Raw genomic sequence first — 25,242 nt, 5'->3', positions numbered from 1 at the left:
GTTAAAAGACTTAGTTAACCCATCAACAATCACCCACATTGAAACAAACTTACCCAATGTCTTTGGAAGACCAACCACAAAATCCATTGCAATCCTTTCCCACTTCCATTCTGGAATAGGCATTCTTTGAAGTGTCCCTCCAGGACTTTGGTGCTCATATTTTACCTACTGAAAATTTGGACAATGGGCAACAAAATCAATAATGTCACGCTTCATTCTACTCTACCAATAATGTTGTCTCAAATTATGATACATCTTGGTTGCACTAAGATGTATAGAGTACCTTTTACTGTGAGCCTCTACAAGAATAGTCTGAATTAAATTATCAATATAGGGTACACATAACTGCCTCGTAATGCTCATGATGTTATCCTTATCAATCACAGCCTCCTTAGTCTCTCCCTACAAGACTATATGAAGAATCTGACTCAGCTTCTCATCATCAAATTACTTTCCTTTAATCTTCTCAAGGAAAGAATATCTTGCCTCCACACAGGCCAAGAATCCTCCTTTCTCAGTTACTTCTAGCCTCATAAAGTCATTAACCAGTGTTTGAACCTCTCTAGCTAATAGACGTTTGATAACCTGTAAGTGAGCTAAACTTCCCATGCTCCCTGCTTTTCTGCTCAAGGCATTAGCCACTACATTCGCTTTTTACTAGGTAATAAAGGATAGCGATATCATATTCCTTTAGCAATTTCATCCACCTCATCTGCCTCTAATTCAAGTCTCTCTAAGTGAACACATGTTGTAAACTACGATGATCTATATACATTTCACATTTTACCCCATATAGATAATGTCTCCGTTGCTTAAATGCAAATACAACCGTAGCCAACTCCAAATCATGAGTGGGTAATTATGTTCATACACCTTCAATTGCCTTGAAGAATAGGCAATTACATTCTTCTCCTGCATTAGCACTACGCCTAAACTAGAATATGATGCATCACAATAAACAATGAAATTCTTACCTTCTACTGGCAAGGCAATAATCGGTGCAGTAGTCAATAAGGTCTTCTATTTCAGAAAACTCTCTTCACACTCCTCTAATCACATAAATAGAGCATTCTTCTGGGTTAGATTGGTCAGCTGGGAAGCAATGAAAGTAAATCCCTTGATGAACCGACAGTAGTAGCTAGCCTAACAAACAAATCTCCTTATATCTAAGACATTAGTGGGTCTTTCCCAACTTTTCACTACTTCAATCTTTTAGGAATCCACCATCACTCCATCCTTAAAAACCACGTGCCCCAAGAAGGACACTGAATCAAGCCAGAACTCACACTTGGAGAATATGGCATATAGACTTTTCTCCCTTAACAATTCCATAATAATCCTCAAAGTCTCTTCATCTTCTTTTCTACTCTTTCAGTAGATCAATATATCATCAACAAAAACAATAACAAAGAGATCCAAATATGGCATAAAGATTTCATTCATTAAACTCAAGAAAGCAGCAGGCGCATTTTTAAGCCCAAAAGGCATTACCAAGAATTCATAGTGCCCATACTTGGTTCAAAAAATAGTCTTTGATACATCTGCTTCCCGTATTTTCAGTTGATGGTAATTGGAGCTCAAATCAATTTTTGAGAAAATACAAGCACCTTGAAACTAATCGAATAAGTCATCAATGCAAGGAAGGGGATACTTATTTTTAATAGTCACCTTGTTCAGCTTCCTGTAGTCTATGTACATACGAAGGCTACCATCCTTCTTCTTTACAAATAAAATAGGAGCACCCTAAGCAGAGGCACTCGATCTAATAAAACCTTTACCCAACAACTAGTAAAGTTAGGCCTTCAACTCCCTCAACTCACTCGGGGCCACTCTATAAAGTGGAATGGAAATGGGGTGAGTGCCTAGATCCAGGTCAATACAAAGATCAATATCCCTATTAGGTGGCATACCAGGTAAGTCTGTAGGGAAAACATCCATAAATTCTCGCACTATCGAAATAGACTCAGTGCTTTAAAACTATCATCCCTGAGATGTGATAAGAAGGCTAAACAACCCTTACTCACCAACCTCTTATCACGAAGAAAAGAGATAATCCAACCTAGGTAGAAGATAGTCACCCTCCCACACCAACTGATCCATCCCAAGCTTGGCTAATGTCATAGTCTTAGCATTCCAATCTAAGATAGCAAAATTTGGAGAGAGAAAATTCATACCAAGGATTCCATCAAAGTCAACCATCTCCATAATAATCAATTCTACATAAGTTCTTCTCCCCACAAAAGTCACAAGGAAAGACCTATACACTTTCTCAACTAGTACAAACTCACCAACACGAGTAGAAACATGAATAGGTATATCAAGCAAGTTACAATATAAATTAAGTCCATTAGAAAATGTGGAAGATAAATAAGAAAATGTGGATCCAGGATCAAACAATATGAAAGCCATGCGATCACAAACTAGAAGAGTACATATGATAACAGCATCGAATGCCTCTACCTCTGACCTCTTGGGAAAGCATAAAATTGGGCTATGTCGCCCGTCTGACCATTTCTCTTGCCAGGCTTTACTCTGATAGCTCTAACCGGCCCACCACCCCGACTGAATTGGCGAGCACCACGACCTTGGCTATCACATCCTCCATAATTATGGCCTATACCACAACCACCGCCTCTACCTCTAGCTATTGGGGCTATATAACCGTGATTATACCAAGCCTGACTCTACCTTGGATAACTATTTTTTATATATCCAGTATTACCACATCTGTAATAAGTCGTAGGGTCAAGAATGGGTCTTTGTGAAAACAAATAGACTAAAGATAACCCCTAAAATTTGAAAAGGGTTGACTAGTTATTAACGGACCTCCATCTGAAACTTACAATAAAGACTGAATAGGACGGGCCGAATAATCTCCAGAACTCTCTCCTCTGGAGTAAGAACCACTAAACTAACATCCCTTACGAAACTTCTTGAACTTTATCTCTTTAGCAAAGTTATCTGGCTTAACCCCCCTCCACCTCTATCACAAAATCAACCACTTCCTGAAAAGATTTTGCTGAAGCAGCCACCTATAAAGATGGAATCTGTAAATCTGACTTCAATCCCTTCACAAAGTGGTGAATCTACTCTTCTGGACTAAAGTAAAGATGAGTAGCATATCTGTCTAAGGAAAAAATCTTGTCCTCATAGGAGGCAACTGACATCCTCCCTTGCTCTATATTTAGAAACTCATCTCTTCTCCTCTCCCTCAAGGTCTGGGGAATATACTTCTCTATGAAAAAGTCAGAAAAAGTTATCCAAGTTATAGGTGGTGCCTCTGCTGATTGGCACTTAACATGAGACCGCCAACATATTTTGGTGTCTCCCTGAAATTGGAATGTCATAAACTCAACACCAAATTGCTCTACTATATCCATCTTATGAAGCATCTTATGACAATCAACAAGGAAATAGTAGGCATCCTTAAATTCTGTACTCCTGAAGACCGGGGGTTTCAATTTCAAGAACTTAATAAAGAGATCATGCTTGTACTAGTCATTATCGGCCTTGTAGTCAATTGAGGAAACATATTTGTTCTCGAGGACGCAGTCATGAAGGGAGCCACAACAACTACATGTTGTACTCCTAGAATATTAGGTGATGGGGGAACTTGTCCTTGATCGGATAACCCACTGAGATAGGTGAGAACTTGGTGGATCATCTCTGGAGTAGGTCGGGGTGGTTCTTCTCTCTCATGAACCTGCTCATCATCCACTTCAACAGCCTCTCTAGCTACCACATCAGCTGGTGGAGGGGTTGCTGCTTTTTCTCTAGATGGCCCAGTTGTCTGGCCCTTGCCCTTGGTGGGCTTTCTCCCGCATCCTCTACCACGACTTCTCATTCCTACTCCTCCTCTAACTATAGCCCCAATGGCTGGTTCAAGTGCTATTGTTGCTCTAGTTTTAACTATCTGAGAAAATAAAGTAAAGAAAGGTCAGATACCAATTTGTATCACCTAGATCCCAATTGGATTCAAGTAATAGTAAAAAAGAAAGAAGGAATAGAGCTTTCCTAAAGTCTCGTAGCGTCTCGAAGAAAAATAAAGGCATCCCCATACCATTCCACAAGACTCTACTATACATGTCCAAGTGTGATGAGATCATCGAACCTAAGGCTCTAATACCAAGTTTGTCACGACCTAAAATGGGTCATGACTGGCACCCAAACTACAACTTATAAAATATGAAAATAATGTGGAAGCTCAATTTATGAGACTAAAAAATAATAAAACCACTTAAGTAAGTTTATTACATACGCTTTCCCAAAACCTAAAATTCATCACTTCAAGGACATCTAATTATAAAATACCAAGTTTGAAAAATATCAACACCAGAATTAATAAATAACTTAATGTGTCTGAAAATTAAGAACATCATACAATGCCCGAGCAAATCCAACACGAGCTAGAAGGAATATCTCACCCTGGAACCTGATATGCTGGACACTGGCTAAAGCTGAGGTCGAGTCGAAGTTAATGGAACACTTGTTTTACTCCACAAAATAAAATAAAGAAAAATACAAGTAGGGGTCAGTACAGGACAACATGTACTTAGTAGGTATCATCGGCCGATTCAAAATAGAAATCAATATGCATAAAGTAATAGCTAAAAATCAACTATAGCACTTAACATGTACCAACCAACAAGATCAATATCAAGTGACAACACAATGAACCATTATATAATCAGTCAACAATATCAAAAGTATACACGAGGACCCAAGCCTCCACACCACGATCTTTTGGAAAATGAGTTATTTGAGATTGGATAGTATTAAGTCATTTTAATATATTTTCCTTTAATATTATTGTGTCGGAATGTGACACTCGATTCAATACTATCATGTTAGAGCGTGACACTCAGTCCAAATATACCGTGTCAAAATGTGATTCCCGATCCAGAATTACCATGTCGGAATGTGACACCCGATCCAAATATATCATGTCAGAATGTGACACTCAATCCAAATATACCATGTCAAAACGTGACACCCAATCAAATATAAGTAATTTATCATTCTTTATTATCATATTACACTTTATAAATAGTATTTCATCAAGCTTTTTTTATTTCAAGGCATCACTTTTAATAGGGTAAGTTCAAAATTATGGATTTTATGGTCTAGGGATTTCAAACCATTCACGACAACATATCAACTATTCAAATCATAACAATCAAATGCATAGTAAAGTTCACACATAACTCAATGATTATCAATTTTTCTTAAGAGTTTATCTATGACATAGAATAAACCATAACCTACCTCAACAGAAAAACCAAAGTCAAGCAAGCTAATTCACCAATGACTTTCCTTTCTTCATAGCCTCACTCTTTCAATCTATCAAATATACAATATTCATAAGCAAACAAATCCGTAGACACCAATATTATAAATATCTTTAACCTAGACGCAATAACTCAACAAACTCTATAATTAATTTCCTAAAGCTCAAGCCTAGGGTTAAGCCTCAATTCCTCCAATGTCATAACTCTAATGGTATTCATATAATATAATTCATCTAATATTTAATTACCTATCTCAGTATATTAAAAATTAAATTATAATTTAATAACTATAAGAAAAATTCAAACCAAAGCCAAATTACATAAATAAACATCTTACCCACAAAACTCTAGAAATAATCAATCAAAATTATGTGTACGCATGGCATTCCTATAACCCTAAACTCATCCTACACATGTCATATTCCCCAATGATTGGCTCATCATTAGCCATGATTGCACATCTCCTAAGCCAACCAAAATTCTATTCAAACTCTTTTCTTACAATTTCTTTCACCTTCCATCAAACCATATAAAAAAATGAATTTTCACTATCTATCAACTAAACATAAATGCAAAAGGTTGGATTTTCTTCTTCTTTTCTTGATTGAATTTACCTAGAGCCGTCGTTCTCCTCTTTTGCGCCTCTAGTCTCGTGTCTTCTCCCTTTTTCTTTTGTTTCTTTTCTAAAATAATCATGTACTAAAAGTGAAAAAACCTATTAACTTATTTTAATAAATATAGAATAAGTAGCGTAGAATATTAAATAAATTGTCAATTTAGCCCATCAATTAAAATAATTATCTAAAGTTTCTCCCAAACTAAATAATCATAGTTATCAAATAGTCCAAAATACCATTCAAAATTTACGTGATGAACCTTTTATGAATAAAAAGCTCTACTACTCAAAATGACATTATGGATCGTTACATATATATAATACTAAAGAATTTCTGCAAAACATTATATTGTGACATGTTGTGAAACGAAGCAATGTCATTTTTCTAGAGTCTTTCATCTTCCTAATTATTCAATTGACCATATACTCTTCAATTCTCTTGATGTCTTCTTGCAATGCTATCCCTCAAAACTGTCTAAGTTTCAGTGAAAGAGAGATTCTGACATTCTATTACGATGAGACCAAGCCATATATAGGCTACCTATTATCCCATCACACATAATTTGTGAATACATTTCTTGAGAATTTGAGACAAAGGGGTCAAATCTTCCACAGGTTTCCTTTGTATCCAACATGAATTAGACCATAGATTGTTTGTTACATACAAAATAAAGTGGGGAACTGAAAATTTTCTCATAATGTGACCGAAGCCGATATAGGTCGCCTACGTATCCCACCAAGGGAATAAGGCCAATAGTAGTTCATAATACATAACAATGGGATCTTTTTGCAAAATTTCTACTAAGTTACAAAAATCGATGCGATTTTCCTAAATATCCCACCAAGGGAATCAGGTCAAAATGTAGTTCTTCAATACATACCAAAATATTACACGAAAATAATATAAAAGCTTCTAGACATAGTATTTCTTAACCGCATCTGATTTGATATCTTTTGGCCATATCTTTCCATCCATTTATGCTAGAATCAAGGCTCCTTCAGTTAATACTCGGTGAACCACATAAGGCCCATGACAATTAGGCACAAACTTCCCATTAGCTTCATCTTGGTGTGGGAATATCCGCTTCAAAATCAATTATCGCAGTTTGAACTTTCTTAGTCTTACCTTTTTATTGAAAGCTTTGGCCATCCTTTGTTGATAAAGTTGTCCATGACAAACTGCATTCATTCTCTTTTTATCAATAAGCATTAACTGTTCATATCGGCTTTGTATCCAATTAGAATCAGTCAACTCAGCTTCTTGGATAATCCTTAGGAATGGTATCTCAACTTCCATTGGTAATACTGCTTTTGTTCTATAAACTAAAAGATAAGGTGTTTCCCCAGTCGAATTCGTAATTATGGTACGATAGCCGAGAAGGGAAAATGGCAAATTCTTGTGCCAATGCTTGTAATTGTCAATCATCTTTCGCAATATTCTTTTGATATTCTTGTTAGCAGCCTCAACTGCTCCATTCATTTGAGGCCGAAAAGGAGTGGAATTGTAGTGAATGATTTTGAACTTCTCACGTATTTCATGCATCAAGACACTATTGAGATTAGCTCCATTATATGTTATAATTAAATTAAGGATGCCAAATCTACAAATAATGTTATTGCGAACAAAATTTGTCACCACTTTCTTTGTCACAGACTTGTATAAAGATGCTTCTCCCTATTTTGGGAAGTAATCAATAGCTACCAAAATGAACCTATGTCCACTTGATGCGGCTTTCTCAATAGGACTAATTATATCCATGTCACAGGCTGCAAACAACCAAGGAGAGCTCGTCATATTGAGTTCATTTAATAGAACCCAAATCAAATCACCATGAATCTGACATTGATGATATTTTCTCACGAAATGAATGCAGTCTGTTTTCATGATCATCCAGAAATATCTAGCCCACAGAATCTTCTTTTCCAAAGTAAAACCATTCATGTATGGCCCACATGTATCCCATGTATTTCTTCAATCAACTTGCTCTCCTCTTGGGAGTCAACATACCTTAATAACCCTAAATCTTGAGTCCTCCTATAAAGGATTTCTCTACTTAAGAAAAAGTGATTTGCAAGTCTCCATAGTGTTCTCCTTTGAATATTGCTTATGCCTTCTGGATAATCTCTTTCTTTGAGATACCTCACAATATCATAGTACCAAGGTTCTCCATACAATTTTTCATCTACATGGAAATAATAGGTCGGTTGATCTTGCACATTGATCTTGATCGTATTTATGTTATTCCTGTCTAGATGTTGAATCATAGAAAATATGGTTTCCAAAGAGTCTGCAAACTCATTTTGATCTATAGTAACGTGCCTGAATTATATCTTGACAAACTTCTTGTATAATTACTTCACGCATTGCAAATAGGGTAGTATCTTCATATTTTTGTTGCTTTATTCACCTTGTACTTAATGAATTAATAAGTCTGAGTCACCTATAGCCAATAATTTTTGTATGTTCATATCAATAGACATTCTGAGTCCAAGAATACAAGCCTTATATTCTGCTATATTATTAGTGCATAGGAACTTGAACTTTACTGAAATTGGATAAGGTAGACTTGACTCAGAGACTAGCACTGCCCCAGCACCGGCTCCTTTAGAGTTCATAGTGCCATCAAAGAATATTCTCCATCTAGGATATTTTTCTGAAAAATCCTCCCCAATAAATAATACCTTTTCATTCGGGAAGTAAGTTTTAAGAGGTTTGTACTCTTCATCCACAGGGTTTTCAGCAAGATGATCAGCAAGCGCTTGTCCTTTGATGGCTTTTTGAGTGACATAAATAATATCAAATTCACTTAGCAAAATTTGCCATTTGCCAGCTTCTCATTAGGTACAGGCTTCCGAAAAGTATACTAGAGTGGATCCATCATTGAGATGAAAGAAGTGGTATACGCACATCAAAAATACCTTAACTTTTGTGCGACCTAAGTCAAAGAATAACAAGTACATTCCAACAAAGTATACCGAGCTTCGTAAGGTGTGAATTTCTTACTAAAGTAGTATATAGCCTGTTATTTCTTCCCAGTTTTATCATATTGTCCCAACACACATCCGAATGCATTGTCTGATACCTACAAATATAGCAGCAATGGTCTTTCCAGTTCTGGAGGCACCAAGATGGGCGGACTAGAAAAATACTCCTTGATTCTATTAAAATCTTATTGTCAATCTTCCATCCATTTGATAGCAATATATTTCTTTAATAACTTGAAGATTTGCTCATAAATTACTATCGATTGTGCAATGAATTGACTAATGTATTTGATAGGACCAAGAAAACTCATTACATCCTTTTGACTTTTTAGAGGAGGCAAGTCTTGAATAGCCTTTATCTTTGAAGAATCCAATTCTATGCCCTTCCTATTAACAACGAAACCCAATAATTTTCCAACAGGGACACCAAATGCATACTTTGCAGGATTTAATTTCTATTTATATCGCCTCAAAGAACTTCTTCAAATCTGTGATGTGATCTGAGCTCTTCCATGACTTTATAATGACATCGTCCATATAGACTTCAATCTCCTTATGGATCATGTTATGAAAAATAGAAGTCATAGCTCTCATGTATGTTGCCCCTACATTCTTTAGTCCAAAAGGCATTACCCTATAATAATATACTCCCCAAGGTGTGATGAATGTCATCTTCTCAGCATCTTCTTCATCCATTAGAATCTGGTAGTAGCCTGTAAATTAATCAAAAAATGACTACAACTCATGCTTTTCACAATTATCTATAAGTATGTGAATGTTCGGAAAAGGGAAATCATCTTTAGGGTTTTTCTTTGTTGAGATCTCGATAATCTACACATACTTTAATTTTTCCATCTTTTTTTGGCACTGGCACTATGTTGGCCAACCATGTACGATACTTTGTGACTCGGATGATGTTGGCATAAAATTTCTTGGAAACTTCTTCCTTAACGTTTAAACTTAGATCAGGCTTGATCTTTCTTGGCTTTTGCTTGACTAAGGGGCAAGATGGATCTGTCGGCAACTTAGGGAAAGAATATATGTGCTTAGACCCAACATATCATCATAAGACCATGCGAATACATCCATATATTATCTCAAAAGATCAATAAGTTCCTTTCTTTAGGACAGAGTCAAATGGATGCTAATTCTTGTTTCTTTCACTAGTTCTGAATCTCCAAATTTACCATCTCAGTTTCACCCAAATTTGACTTTTCCTTATCCTAAAAATGTTCAAAATCTTCAATCAACTCTTTAGGATGCACATCTTCTTTATATTCCACAAAACATTATTCTGTACTTGGAATTTGTTTGCTTGTTTAATTACATGTCACATTCTCGATATTGACAGATTTATTAGTTTCCTTTATGAAAGAGAGAAAGAATAATAAAATAAAATAAATAATTAAGGACAAAATTTTGAAATTTAAAGAAAAAAATATAGTTTAGATATGGCATTTAAGCTTTTGAAAGGTTGAGGCAAAATATATCAAGTTCATAAACATGATTCAGGCCTTAATTTTGAATCATGTTATTTTATTTATTATAATAAAATCATCTTCCAAGATTCCCGAAGAAACGGGGATGGGTTACAAGTCCAATTGATCAAAGCATCTTTAGGCTGAATATCTCATATGATCGGGATCTCAGCACAATCCTTCAAAATTATATTGCATTCCACTTCTTCAATAAATAGGTTTTTGATTACTTCCATGAGGTTGTCTTCAACAACTTCCTCTAATTCTTTTGTAAAACATGCCTTGGAAAATGACTGATTCAAGAGTAGGATGGGCTGTGCCAAGGGAGTATCACTTTTCCTTCTAAGATTGGCCGAAGAGACTTCTTCAGGAGTAGGATCATATCCTAAGCCAAAGGTGTATTTCTGATGAAGAAATTGAATGGGTTCCACTATTCCATACAAGTTCACTCCAAGACCTCGACCGAGCATGAAACCATTATTGAACATTTTCCAAGCCACTATCATAAGTACATAGTTCAATTTTACCCTTTCAACTTGAGTGAAACACATAATCTCTTTAGTATAGAATACAGACTTATCCAGTTCTTTCATACTTTCAACAACAGGGATCAAATTATCAGAATACATTGAATTATTACCTTCTCCATGAATAATAATTTTGTGATGATTTTAGATAAATTTTCAAAGTTTGGTGAAGGGTAGAAGGGACTGCACCAGCCATATGGATCCATGACATCCCAAGCAATAAATTGTAACTAGCATATATGTCCAATACTTGAAATACCACTACGAACTCCGGGAGTCCAATTTGCAATGGAAATTCAATTTCGTCAATGACACCCCTTTGTATCCCATCAAAACCTCTAACCTTTACATGACTTTCACAAATTTTTCCAATATCAATTCCCAAAGCTCGAAGGGTAATAAAAGGACATACGTTAATGGATGAACCATTATAAATCAGAACTCTAGTAATAAACTTTTCCCTATACCTGACAGTAATGTTCAATGTTTTTTTATGCCCCAAACCTTCAAGTGGTAATTCATCTTTATGAAAAGAGACTTTGTTATCTTCCAAAACTTGCCCTACCATGGCTGAAAAACTCTCACTTGTGATATCGGCCGGAATATAAGCTTCACTTAGAACTTTCACCAAAGTGCTCCTGTGAGTTGCAGAATTCATCAGTATTAACATTAAGGAAATTTGGGCCGGAGTCTTCTTCAACTGTTCAACAACAGAATATTCCTAGGTTGGCATCTTCCTCCAGAAATCCTCTATTTTAGCCTTTGTCATAACCCTTTTTTGGTTATTTTCCTTATTTGATCCTGTTCTGCAACTTCTTCAAGGGCATAACATCGCTTAGATCTTGTCATTTCCACAGTAGCAGTTTTACAATTATATTTTCTTTTCCTTTGTCTTTTGCATCAGTCGAGTAACTCCAAGGAACCACTTTAGTGTCAAAAGAAGTTGATTGAGAAACCAAAAATATGATCTTAGGCTTAGGAACCAGAACTTCCACTTTAATTGGCGTTCGTGCTTGGACTGTGATTATGGGAGCAATAAAGTCTTATGTCATAATATTTTTCTCTTATTTGATTGATACAATGATTACTTCCAAATTGCATTCTTCATTAATGGAAATTATGTTCACATTTCCATGGTTTGGCAGAGGATTATTATTTACATTAGGGGCAGCACCTTTGAGTTGAATGATTCCTTCTTTGATCAATGCCTCAATGTTATCCTTGAGAGTAAGACAATTTTGGTGTCATGTCCATCATCTCCAGAGTAATAAGAAGAATGCTTAGTCTCATCATACTATCCTGGAAAGGGATTGGGAATTCGTCCTTGGATTGGTTGGAGTACCCCTGCAGTTCTCAACCTTTCATATAGTTGGGATAAAGGTTCGGCTAGAGGTGTATAAGTTTTGGATGGTCTTCTTTCAAAGTTTGGGTGGGGTCTAGGTGGATTTGATGGATAATTTTATGATTGGTAGTGGGATTGAGATGAGTATATAGGCTGTTATCATGATGGATTTGGACAGGTAGATTTTCTGTGTGGATAATATATTAGTTGAGTGATATAAAGTGGGTAAGGGATGGTAGAAGGTTGGCAATAGGGCTGAGGAACTTGGGTATACTGACTTTAGTATGAAGGTTGGGGTAATGGTTTTTGTTATGTTAACATTTGGTTTGGCCTACGTTCTTGGATGGTCATGATAGCGGACTCTCCATCCTTCTTCTTCTTAAGATCTCCTAGAATTGAATATGACTGGATTGCCTTACTTGTTGCTTGCAAGGCTGCCAAGTTAGTGATTCTCCTAGTTTTAATACCTTCTTCAATGAATTCTCACATCCTTACAACTTCAAAAAACTTATCCTACCATACTTATCATCTTTTCATACTATGTTGCATCCTTTTGATATTGTATAAAAGGAGAGGTTATCTCACTTTTCATCATCGAAGGTAGAGCTTTCACGACGTTTGCTCTCCACCTCATGGCATACTCCCTGAAAGACTCCATTGACATCTTTTCCAACTTCATCAAATAGAACCTATCTGGTATAGTCTTAGTGTTAAACTTGAACCTATCCATGAACTCTTATGCCATGGTATTCCAACTATGCCATTTATTTGGAACCTGAGTTGTGTACCAATCCAGGGCTTCTCTTGTTAAACTTCTTATAAATAACTTCATTCTAATGGCCTCATCTTTCTCCACTCCAACTAGCTTGTTATAATATGATCTTAAATGAGCTCGAGGATTTCCCTTACTATGAAACACATCAAATTTTGGTACCTTATATCCCACAAGCAACTCAACATTAGGATGAACACATAAATTCTCATACTCAAGACCTTTACACCCCTTTTGGACTTGGATACTTCTGAATGCTTCCTTCAAATTATGAATCTCATTAGCTACACTTTCATCTATTTTTGAGTTGGACTCTGTCTCTATCTCCTCATAGGGATCGACTTCTGGCATGACTAGCATTGGGATAACAAAAGGTTGAGCTTCCACTACATATACTTGTGGAATAAATTATGTGTTAGGAATTGCAGTCTGTGTCACCGGTATGTGTTGGGTTACTTGGTATTTTTGGGTGAGCGAGTTAGTTTGAGTGAGTGGGGAGTTTGGGTAAATGGGATATTTTTGATAAGTGGAGCTTAGGTAAGTGATGTAGTTTAGAGGACTGGAGTTTGGGAAATATATGGGTAGTGAAAGGTAGTAGATTAATTTGTTGTGAGTTGATATTTATAAAAGTGACTTGTGGTTGGTTGATGGGTCGTTTGGGAACAAGCAAATTGGTTTTGAGAAGGGAAGGATTTAGTGGAAATTCTTGAGGCGTAGAAGAGTCAACATATGGAATAGTTGCATTTGTCCTATACTTAGGAAGTGGTGTATTTAAACTAATGGACAAATTAGTAAGGTTTCAAAGTCGATCAATTTCGCTTTGCATATTGGCCATTTGTTTCATCAGGCTAGCAATGTGTTCATCATAAGGGATTAGATCCCTTCCTTCTGAAGCCTTAGGTTCATCTCTTGGGATAGTGACAAGTCCCAAACCCCTTTGGTCGAATACACTTAAATCAGCTATATCGGTGGATGATTGAGCTTTTGATCTAGTAGAGTATGGATAATCCACCAGTTCACAGTCAACGCAAATCAACCTTTGGGGAAATAAATCAAAAAGAAAAAAGAACCTCTGTAAAATAAGAGAGAAAAATGTTAGTATAAAGTGGAGAATCATTGCTTTAATCAATCAATTAGGAATATAGTGTTGAGAAAACATGCATCACATAGAAAATAAATCACATCGTAAAAGGAGGAATACATAGCACAAATACGTCCAAATATGCATAGGACCTATTTTATGTTAGAGGTGTGCCTAAATGCCAAATAAATGAGATTATAATAGGTTGATCCAAGCTCGTAAATTGAGACAACTCGAGTTGGAAGACAAAAGACCAAATTTTTATTAAATAACAATAGAAGGGTACAATAACAACAAAAATACATAAAAAGATGACATAACATGGAAACAATCCTAAGACTTGGCCTAATTTTTACTCTTAATCAAGATGGTGGAGGGAATGAGGATGATGCTCCAACATTACTAGGCTCTGCTCTCGCATTATCCAAAAATTGCATTATATTCATCATTTGATCCCACATCTCTGGTGTAACTATTTTGGTTTCAAGATGACAATGTTATATACAAATTGCAGTCCTAATATCCTCAAAACCTTGCTCACCCTCCAAGTTTATGCTATTGCGATCCTCTCGAAGCCATGTCTGATATTCTAGAATTCTTCTTGTTGGTACATTTCCTACCTCTATTGTGATAACATTATCCCATTAATGAAGAATCTCATGAGCTCTAGGGACTTTAAAGTCTAATCCGAAGGAAATTTTAGAAAATTTCATGTTTCGTTGAAGAGGAATTATATGTGCTTGACCGAACTATTAGAGCACGCGTACCAAAGCATATGGCTAGAGACCTCCCAATATGATGAGCTTGATGTAATAAAACCTTATACATATTATGTAGGCAATAGGACATGAGAGTAGTTGATATTTCCATTGAATTTGGTCACTAGTGCAGGAAATCAAGAAGTCATACCAATCATTAGTACCAACTGGAGACATAAACCTTTTTATCCTATCATAAAACTGTTAATATGATTTGTATTACTAAATCATACGTCTACCATGTTGTCACGTTGGTAAAAATGTTCTATCGCCCACATTTGCAAAAGAAGATTGCAACCTTCAAAGAAGTTTGTTTCCCTTCTTTTACACTTTTCAAGAGCTTGAAGTATTTCAGCCAAAATCATAGGAACCAAGGTGATTTATTTTCCGTCAACTCCTTTGAAAAACGCTTTAGACACACAAAATATACAAGTGCTAATCTTTCCATATTCTCGTGGGAATACCAAAGTTTAGAGTAAAGCCACAGCAAATGCAATAAAACAATTAACTTGCCAATGGTTAGAAGTGCAAGAGAATTCTTTTTCTAAATAACTTGTAACTGTCCGAGCATCCGTACCTCCCATATAAGTAATCTAAGGAAACCCAATTATGTTCTAAGCACCCAAGTTTGTTGGTGTTTTTCAATCCTATGTATTGAAGAAATTTCTTCCCTGACTGGCTATGTAAAATAATCTAACCTCTTCATCGATACTTCAAACTAATAAAATAATGGATTTCCTCCAACGTATGTGTTATCTCAAAGTCCCTGAATGCGAACACAACATGATATGGATCCCAAAATGGAAGTAATGCTCTAACCACATGTTTGTCTAGGGAGATCTTGATTAGTATAGTGCGGAACCCAATTTTTTTTAATTGCTAATTTCTCACTGGGGCTGAAATTTTCCCACCATCTCTTTAATTTGTACGGGATACCTGCGACCATCCTAATTTTAGGCACTTGGGAGATTGAGTCCATCCTACAATACAAATTAATAAAATGAGGACACATTTTCCAAACTCACTATGTCAAAATTAGGCTTGGATCCATCTATCATTATCATGTTCCATAAAATATGCTTAGTGGTTGTTGGGTAGTGAAACCTATTGACATATGGGTAGTTTTCCTAAATGTGTAGTTGACACCATGGGTCAACCCACCTAAGGTGTATGCATGCATGACTTAGATTGAAAGGGAAGCACAACTCTATCTTCTATTTTTTAAGATTTGGCTTACTAAACAAAAGGTTCCCGAGCGGACAACTCGAGTGAAGAGGCTATGCGGTCACACAAAAAAATATCTAAACACCCGTGCATATGCCAACTCTCCTAAATTTTGGGATTTTTTGAAAAAGTTTTGTGGGTGTGAAAAACACACCTCACGTGTACGTGTGATAGTGTTAATTTTCCAGAATTGGAGAAAGTATAAACGGAATGACAATTTATAAAGTAGTAACAAATATACAATTACATAAAGCAATAAAAATTACAAGCATACAATTAATATCAAGCAATAACAAATAAATAATCACATAAATAAAACATCAAAATAAATAAGGTAAAATATACAACAAAGAAATGTAATGAATAACCTAAGTCTGTTATGGTTTAGAACCTAATATTCTCCAGCAGAGTAGCCAAGCTGTTATAACCCCATTTTAACTCGATGTAAAATGGTGTAAAACATATTGGTAATTCCTAAATTATTTAACTTAAGGAGTTACACCTAATTATTTTTAAAGGTAAATTAGGATACCTAAATAAATTCACTAATGTAATGCTAAAAATAAACTCTAATTAGTGGTATACTTAACTTATGTGATTTAGGTAAGGGTTCTAGTTATCCTAAAGGGAAGAGGTTAAACATCATTTAAGATTCGTTAAGAAACGATTACCAACCAAACTTAGGTTAAATGATTAAAACTAAAAACATTGCTCAAAAACTTTGAAAAATTGAGTAATTAAGTGAGAAAAGATTTTCAAACTTGAAATTAATAGACGAACATTGCACTTCGAAACTCTTTTCTATTTGGAATGAAATGACCTGCATATGCTTTTGACAACAATAAATAGTCACTTGTGTAAAACAACATAGTTGTGCAAAAATTATAAAATGAAAAATACACTAAAATATAACATTTATGCATGAAATAAGTGCATGCTTTGAAAAAATAATTTAGTAGTAGCTTGTCCTTAAAAACAAAAATGTTTTCTTTTTTTTAAAAAAAAAATAAGTAAAAGAAAATGAAAAGTTGTCTTCACAAAAATTGATTCATTTCTAACTAGAGGTAGCAAACTCAAACATCTATATTATGTTATTTATTTATTTATTTTTAAAAAAAGTACCATGAACTTAATGCTCTCTACATATTTATCAAAAATCTTTTGGTGAAAAGTTTTATCTAATTCTTAATATAACTTAGACGTCTTGAAATGCGTACAAATCATTATAGTTAAAAAAATGTTTTTTAAAAAGTTAGCAAATAATATTTCACTATAAAACTACAACAAACTATTTTGTTAATGGCTAAAATAATTTACCCCAAAATGGAAAACAAAGGATAAAAGGTGTCCAGCAATACATATTTACAAAAATTATCAAAAAGCAAACATAATATAAGAAATAAGATAAAAAGATGAGTAATTCTTCAGATTTTGCTTGCTCCTGGATGAGTTTCGAGGAAGAAAGAGGCACAAAGTGAAAGATAGGATGTGTGTTTCAATGTCTAGCTTTCACAACCCAACCCCGTAGGCCGTGATGGGTGCTGAACTAGACACACCTGTACACCCGGCCAACTATACCTAGTCTGTCTCCTGATCACTCTCAAAATACACCAACAGGTAAGAAAATATACAAGCCGACAAGGCTGTGGTAACCTGTGGGGTCATTGCGTGATACACATATATGCGAGCCGACAAGGCCGCCACGACACAGGGAATGCCCTAAACCATAATTCATATCCACACAACTATACATTCATATCCACACAACTATACATTCACGCATATGCGACTCATGTACCACTCATATACAGTTCATATGCAGTACACATACAGCTTATATACACTTATATACACACACAACTTATATACGTACAACCCACATCTGTATCCATAGACCTCTAAGAGTAAGAAAACAATAACATAATGCGGGACAGGGCCCCCGCCGTACCCATGAATAAACTAATATGCACATCAGAGTTTAGTACCCAAAATCAGGCTCCAGCACAATGGAGCGCTCTTGGACTATTGAGTGGGACTCCTATGCTGGTGGATCCCCAACCTGTGTACCTATACCTGCGGGTATGAAATGCAGCCCCCCCAAAGAAAAGGGAGGTCAGTACACCATATGTACTGAGTATGTAAAACGTAACATAATACAATTGGAGGTATATCCGAAACAGAGAAGTAGGGGAACAAATTATCAAATCAGAAATGTGTACCTGTACTCTGTGAATTATAAAAGCATGCATGCTTAATTTATACAATATAGCCGGCTCATATCTATAGGACCATCATAGGCTCGGCACCATCACCACTTTATTACAACACATCATCATCATATATATATATACATACGTACCCATCCCTCTAGTGAGGGACTCGGTGAGTTGTTCATGTCATTGTCGTATCATATTTTCATATAGCGTACCCGGCCCTTTAATGAGGGACTCGGTGACAATGCAATGAACTGTGCACGATTACATACCCGGCCCGGGACTCGGTGAAAGAAGTGTTACAGTATACACGAGTGGAGTGGTGAGTAACTATATGCATTTTAAATCATTATCGGAGACTCGACCGTATAAGAAGAATAAACTAGCGTCTGAGGATCAGAGTAGTAATGTGATCACCTCAAGTGTCTCCTAGTTTCCATTTGGGGCTACATCAATTATAATCTCGGGGATCCTATATATATACTAAAGTAATACTAGCCAGTTATGAAATCGGAAGCAGTTATCATCCTATAGTCTTTAGGGCTAGGAGTCTGTACATTTATTACTTTCTTAACATATAGAAAGTTCTAGGAAAGTAGTTCGACATCCATAAGTGAATAAGAGACACTTAGAAATGAAATTATTTCAAATATCATGTCACCTTTTACTTGCCTCTAAGACATGCCAAAAGAACAGAAAGAATAAGCTTTACATACCTCTTATGGACCTCCCCTAACCGTGTTCGCGTCGCTGTCCTCGAAACCTATTTAACATGGAAGTAATGCAAGTATTAACAACCTTAGACTTTTCAGTAACTTAGACTACTTATGAGTATTCATAGCATTCCTCCCTTCGCTCGCCTTTTCGACTAGTCCCTTAACTAGTTAAGGCGTTAACGGAAATCAGACAGCACCTCCCCTATAATGTGCCCCATCCGAATTCCCCAATCATGTCCTTAACACCTACATCCAACCAAAAACATAACCAGCAGCTCATATATATGTATATTATAGCAGCATTACACAATATAAACCCCAAACAACTCATTCGAAACTACGATACCAAAACTAGGGTTTTTATCCTTCCTTTTGTGCATTCTTTAATTTGTGCAAAATGGAGGGTCCTGTGTCTGAAACCAGCAGCCCCCATGCCATTTTTAACTCATTTCCATCACCACAATACATCACCAAATGACCAGCAGTCACACACCACAAGCACAACTCATTATTCGATTACAATTCAACTATAGCGATTCCAATTTCGTTTATTTCGAATGTCGAACTTTTCACGACTTTCTCCCCACTTAAATCAGCCTATAAGGTGTATAATACACCCTATAATAACATCATAAACTTCAAATTAGAGGGGAAGACCTTACCTTTCCCGAAATTGGCTAGAACTCACAGAAATTGTGCCTCGAAACTCTTTTTAGTGTGCTGTAACGTCGTGGCAGCTTGCTATCCGAATTTTAATGAAAAAAACCCTAATTTTATACTACTAATACTTCCATGTCATCGTGGTATACGCTAGATAATTAATTTATGGAACGAAACCGGGACTTACCTTATTTTTCCCTTCTAGCCGCCATGTTTTTCTCCCTAGATTAGGGTTTGTTTTCTCTTCACTTTGGCTTAATTTTTGGATAAGAACTGAAGTTTATGATGTATATACACATATATATGTGGTCCTAGGGAGTGAAACGTGTCATCCCCTAGAGGTGACACGTGTCCATCCCCTATTGGGCCACCCCATCCATGCGCTAAAGGAGGGGCTGCCATGTGGTAGTGGGGCCCACCTCCCCCAAGAAGGTGGGTAACCTACTTGACCCCAACAAGGTGGGTCACCTGCTTGCTTGAGGTGCTGCCACGTGTCACCCTTTCATTGGCTGCCCTGCATCATTTTTTTCTCTTCCTCATGGGTTCGTAATTTCGTCTTATTTTAAGAGCCTATGTCATCCATACTACGTAAGCTTGGTACGTACTCCAATAGCTTAAGTATGTAAGACTTCCAAGTTAGTAGCTTACGTACGTAAATCGAGTCCAATGACTCATTACTTTAGCCTCCAATTCCTTCTGAATTCTTATGACTCTATTTCCAACCTTCTCTACTATGGGGTATCACATTCTCCGTTCCTTAGAGTCGTTTGATAGTGTCATAGCCTATCCGGCTCACATGACAATGTCTAAGGAACTTAAGAGACATTTCGAGTTTAGAAAATGTGGGGTGTAACACTAGCGGTGGCTATGGGTCTCAGAACGAGACCTCTTACTGTAGTGAGTCTTGTAGTAAGACTCCATTTTTGGTCCTAGAGTGTTGTTTTGGGAAAGTGACCGGAAGAGCTTCAGTCACGAATCTACCATCGCTCTTCAAGTAAAGTCAAGTGCAATAGAGAGAAAATTCAAAAATTCTTTGCAAGAAATATTCAAAATAAAGTGTAAGAATTTTTGTGAGTTAAAACTTTTTTTTTTGGCTCAAGATTCTTATCCTTTCTCAAACTCCTTCCGCCTGCCTTCCTCTTCTAGAGAATGAACCTCTCCTCTTTATAAACTTGTTTGGTTATCCCCCTTTCTATTTTCTGATATCTTTTTCCCTAAAATAATATGGAATGGGCCAACTAATACTATATTGGGGAATGAATATTATATTTTTTTTGAATAAAATAATTAGAATGGATGGATGAATATTATATATATTGGAACGTTGAAGTGGGGAAAAAGGGTGATGGGTATTGTTGGGTGGTGGAAAGATTGTATAGGTTAAAGTATATGTGTAATACTCAAAGTTAGTAATATGGGGTAGGAAATATTTTAATTTTACTGTGCTGTTGATTTTGTTATAAAGGGAAAAGGGGGATGGGTTGATGGAATATTTTAAAAGATTATAGTGTTGGGGGTTGTTTGTTAAAGGGAATATTTTGGGGTTGGGAAAAAGTGGTCACATGTAGGTGTGTCTGAAAAAGGAGGATGGGAATGGGCTTATTTGAATATTGATTGGGGGAATTAAGGAATTGGGGAATGTTGTCTAGTAGTGTGGGTCAGTTGGTGTTATATTTAATATAGTATTATATATTATAAAAAAAGTAGACAATTGAATTGGAAAGTTGGGTCTAATTGTATAGAGTATGTTATATTATTATACACAATAAATGAGAATTGGAGTTAGGTGTGCTGTAGTTGTAGGTGTTAACATATTGGAGGAGTATATGAATCATATATATGGTATTGACATTTGTTAATTGGGGGAAAAAATGGACACGTTGTAATTTAGTGGATTGCAACTGTTTATATATTATTGTATGTAGTATGAGTAGTAAATAAAATGATTGGGGTGGGGAATTAGTAAGAAAATAACTTTAAAAGGTTAGAATTACAATCAAGAAATCGTCATATGATTTCAATTATAGTCAAAATAATTTAATGATTTCATTAAAAAATAAAATTAATTAATGAAGTCGGCTAAAATTTAAATAAAATGAATCAATATCAGTTAATTAACGAGTTTCTTAATTTTGACAAAGTAAAATAATTAACATAAGTTTAAACTAATTAACTTAAAATATGAGTCTATTAACTAAGCCAAACTAATTAACAAAATATTTAGTTTAAAACAAAAAAAATCTTTTTGATATGATTTTCGAATAATGATAAAAGTAATAATTATATAAATAAATATATATATTGTTCAAGAATTATTTTAAATAATAAAAAATATATTTTTGGATTTTTGCAAGCTAATTATTTTAAATTATTTAAAATTGAAGAAACTCGATTCTTTTAAATTACGTTGTGTCAATAACCAGCTCATTTGAAAATTGAAATTTAACCACTCGGGTTCTACAATCAATAGAAGCATAACATGCATATAGCCAATCCATCCCAAGGATGATATCAAAATCGATCATCTCAAGCTCAACTGGATCACATAAGGTATCTTTATGGAAAACCATAACTGGACAACTTTTATAGACTCTTTTAGCCACAACTGACTCACCTACAGGAGCATAAATGGAGAAAGGCTCTAACAATGTTTCGGGACTAACATCAAATCTCATGGACATATAAGGGGAAACAAAAGATAAATTTGCACTCGGATCTAGCAAAGCATAAACATAATAGTGAAAGATCCGTAACATACAGGTAACAACATCGGGCGTCTCCTCCACCTCCTTCCTACCATAGAGAGCATAGAATCTATTATTGCGTTGACCACTCTTTTGGGCCACCTTAAGCAACTTGTCCTTGAGGACGAACATCTTTATCCTTACATCCTTAGCATGATTACCCGACTTACCACACCGGTAGCACACATTCAATTCGGCTAGACATTCACCTTGGTGGTTCCACCACACTTCTTGCATACGAGAGTAACTTGGCCAATGGGAGCACCTCCTTGAGATTTAGGGTTGGGCACCCTATCTTTATCAAGCCTTGTAGTAGTAGCATTAGAATACCCTTTGATGGAGTACCTTTGGCAAAAACGAGAATGTCCACCACTTCTAGACTTAGCACGAGAGAATTCACTATCATTTGTCCTTGGCCTCTTAGACTCCCTATTCTTCAACTTTAACTTCTCACTTTCTAGTTGCTCCGCATAGTTCATGATTCTAGACATATCCATCTCTCGAATTAACATAGCCATTTTGCACTCCGTTTCAACCATATCCGACATACCCAATACAAACTTGCTCATACAAGCTCTTGAGTCAGCCACCAAGAATGGAGCATATTTTGACAATTGAGAAAACTTGAGGGCATACTCCCTCACATCATACAACCTTGCTTGAGGTTGATGAACTCTTGCACCTTAGCCTCCCTCAACTCTAGTGGGTAGAAGCGATCAAGAAACACCCCTTTAAACTCATCCCAAGTCACGGGCTCCACCTCTCTTGGCCTCTCACTTTTCCATTGATCAAAACAAATTTGTGCAACACTCCTCAATTGGTACGTAGCCAACTCTGCCCTTTCAACCGGGCTAATCCCCATGATCTCAATAATCTTATGGATGCTATCGATAAACTCTTGGGGATCCTCATCAAGCTTAGAACCCCAAAACTCCGAAGGATTCATCCTCATAAAGTCATGAACCCTTGTTGCAACCATAATAGCATTCAGACTCATGGAAGAAACCACCTCACGATTCCTTGAGCCATAACAGCTTAAGCGAGTACTTGAAAGGCTGCTCTAAACTTGGCATTGGAAACTTGATCATTCATAGGATCATTCGGAGCTTGTTTCTCCTCTTCAACCACGTTCCTTCTAACTGGTATCTTCATGGAGGCATATTCTAAAAATTGCAAAGAACAAACGTTAGAGGCAAAAGACTTAACTAGTCTACTGCATGACATAGATCATGAAAGAAGTGAGACCTTTCCTAAAATATTTCATAGCCTTATATACATGGATGTGGAGCGCTTCACACCAATGAATAAGACTCGACTTAATGATCTTGTGATCATTATTTCAAATTTAACTTGAAAAATCATAATTTTAGCTATGACTCATTGAAAACTATCTTTATAAATCATTTAACTCATGATTAACTCATAAAAATCATCTTTAACTCATGATCATCGCTTGAAAATATGAGAAGAAAACTAGTTATTGAATGATATACTCCTTTAAAAACACTCAAAACGACTTAGAATAAGGTTAAAATGCTTTGCAAAGGACCAAAATAAACCAAGGACGTGTGTAGTAAATTGCTGAAAAAAATTGTAGCCATCCTTCATGGAAGGAAATATGGCTTGTAATGGATTTCACGGTCAGTAGTGGCAATTGTGAACGTGCAACTAACTAATAGGGCTTCACTAAAACAGGCATAACATTTTAGTCCAAATTCCAAATGAGGCAATCTTTATGGCATTGGAAAGAACATTCAAAGACCTTTAATTTGATAAGACACGGGCCACTGAATTTCTTATGTTCTAGGATATATGATTTTTTGAACTTAATCCATATAAAATCTTATATCCAAACTCAATCGATAAGGAGGCTTTCTACTTAACTTTCTGCTAGAGTATTCTTGTGACCTTAAAACTTCTTTAAATCTATTTCCACACTAAAGAATTGACCATAACACCTATGTACAATTAAGAATTATATGGTGCAACCCTATATGCATATGAAAAATTGTTTAGGTTTTAGCTTAGAAATTTTTAGGGTGATACAATATCATACCCTTGGGAACATTTCCCTTCAAATGAGCCTCAAACTAGCATGAATAGTACACGGAAAGAGGACCATCAACCCTACCTGAATGTAGTGACACATTTAAATTGCATAAACTATGAAACTTTCAACTTAATATAAAACATAGCTTAAAATCAATTTCATGAACATACATGCATGTGAAAGATATGGAAAAATTGAAATGTAAGAGTAGATAACACTTTGTAAGAGTAGACATGAGGAGCTAACACTTCAACTAACACTGAGAATCAACTACACAGGTTCTAAAATCAATTAGGGCATAACAAACATAAAGCCAAATGTATACCAATCATAATACCGAATCAGAAACTCATAACATACTTGATGAGGTACCTTGTGAAGTTAGTGAGCTAAAAAAGGGTAGGGCTGAGCTCACGGGAGACCATCCTCATCATTTTAGCAATAAAAGGGAAATTCCTAATCTTATGACCCATCTTACCACAATAAAAACCTAGAATTGAACTGGCTAGACAATCTCTCGGGTTGTTCCTCCCACACTTCTGATATGCAAGAAAAGTCTAACTACTAGAACGGTCACTTTGATGCTTAAGTTCTAGGACCTTGTCCTTGCTTAATTAGACACCTGATCATTTGTAAAAGATTGACCACCATTGGTTCGAGCCCTATTGGACTCCCTTTTAGACCTCTCTTTCAACTTCTCTTCCTCTATTTGCTCAGTATGTGTCATGATCCTAGAGATGCCCATCTCCTTGATAAATATGGAAATTTTGCACTCTTTGGAAACTAAA

General features: G+C 35.9%; 1 protein-coding gene across 1 annotated transcript; it reads right to left on the bottom strand.

Annotated features, from left to right (window-relative positions):
• Positions 1-3,086: 3,086 nt before the first annotated feature.
• LOC129871303 (uncharacterized) lies at positions 3,087-7,384 on the bottom strand. The gene is made up of 3 exons (XM_055946208.1): positions 7,031-7,384; positions 3,531-3,913; positions 3,087-3,441 (listed from the first exon to the last, which is right to left on the bottom strand). Exons 1-3 carry the CDS (start codon positions 7,382-7,384, stop codon positions 3,087-3,089), a joined length of 1,092 nt encoding a protein of 363 aa, XP_055802183.1.
• Between the last annotated feature and the right edge of the window lie 17,858 nt (positions 7,385-25,242).

This window comes from Solanum dulcamara, chromosome 2 (genome assembly GCF_947179165.1).
Source record: "Solanum dulcamara chromosome 2, daSolDulc1.2, whole genome shotgun sequence".
Taxonomy (NCBI): domain Eukaryota; kingdom Viridiplantae; phylum Streptophyta; class Magnoliopsida; order Solanales; family Solanaceae; genus Solanum; species Solanum dulcamara.
The sequence above is the reverse complement of the archived record's forward strand: the minus strand, read 5'-3'. Positions and strand labels throughout refer to the sequence as shown.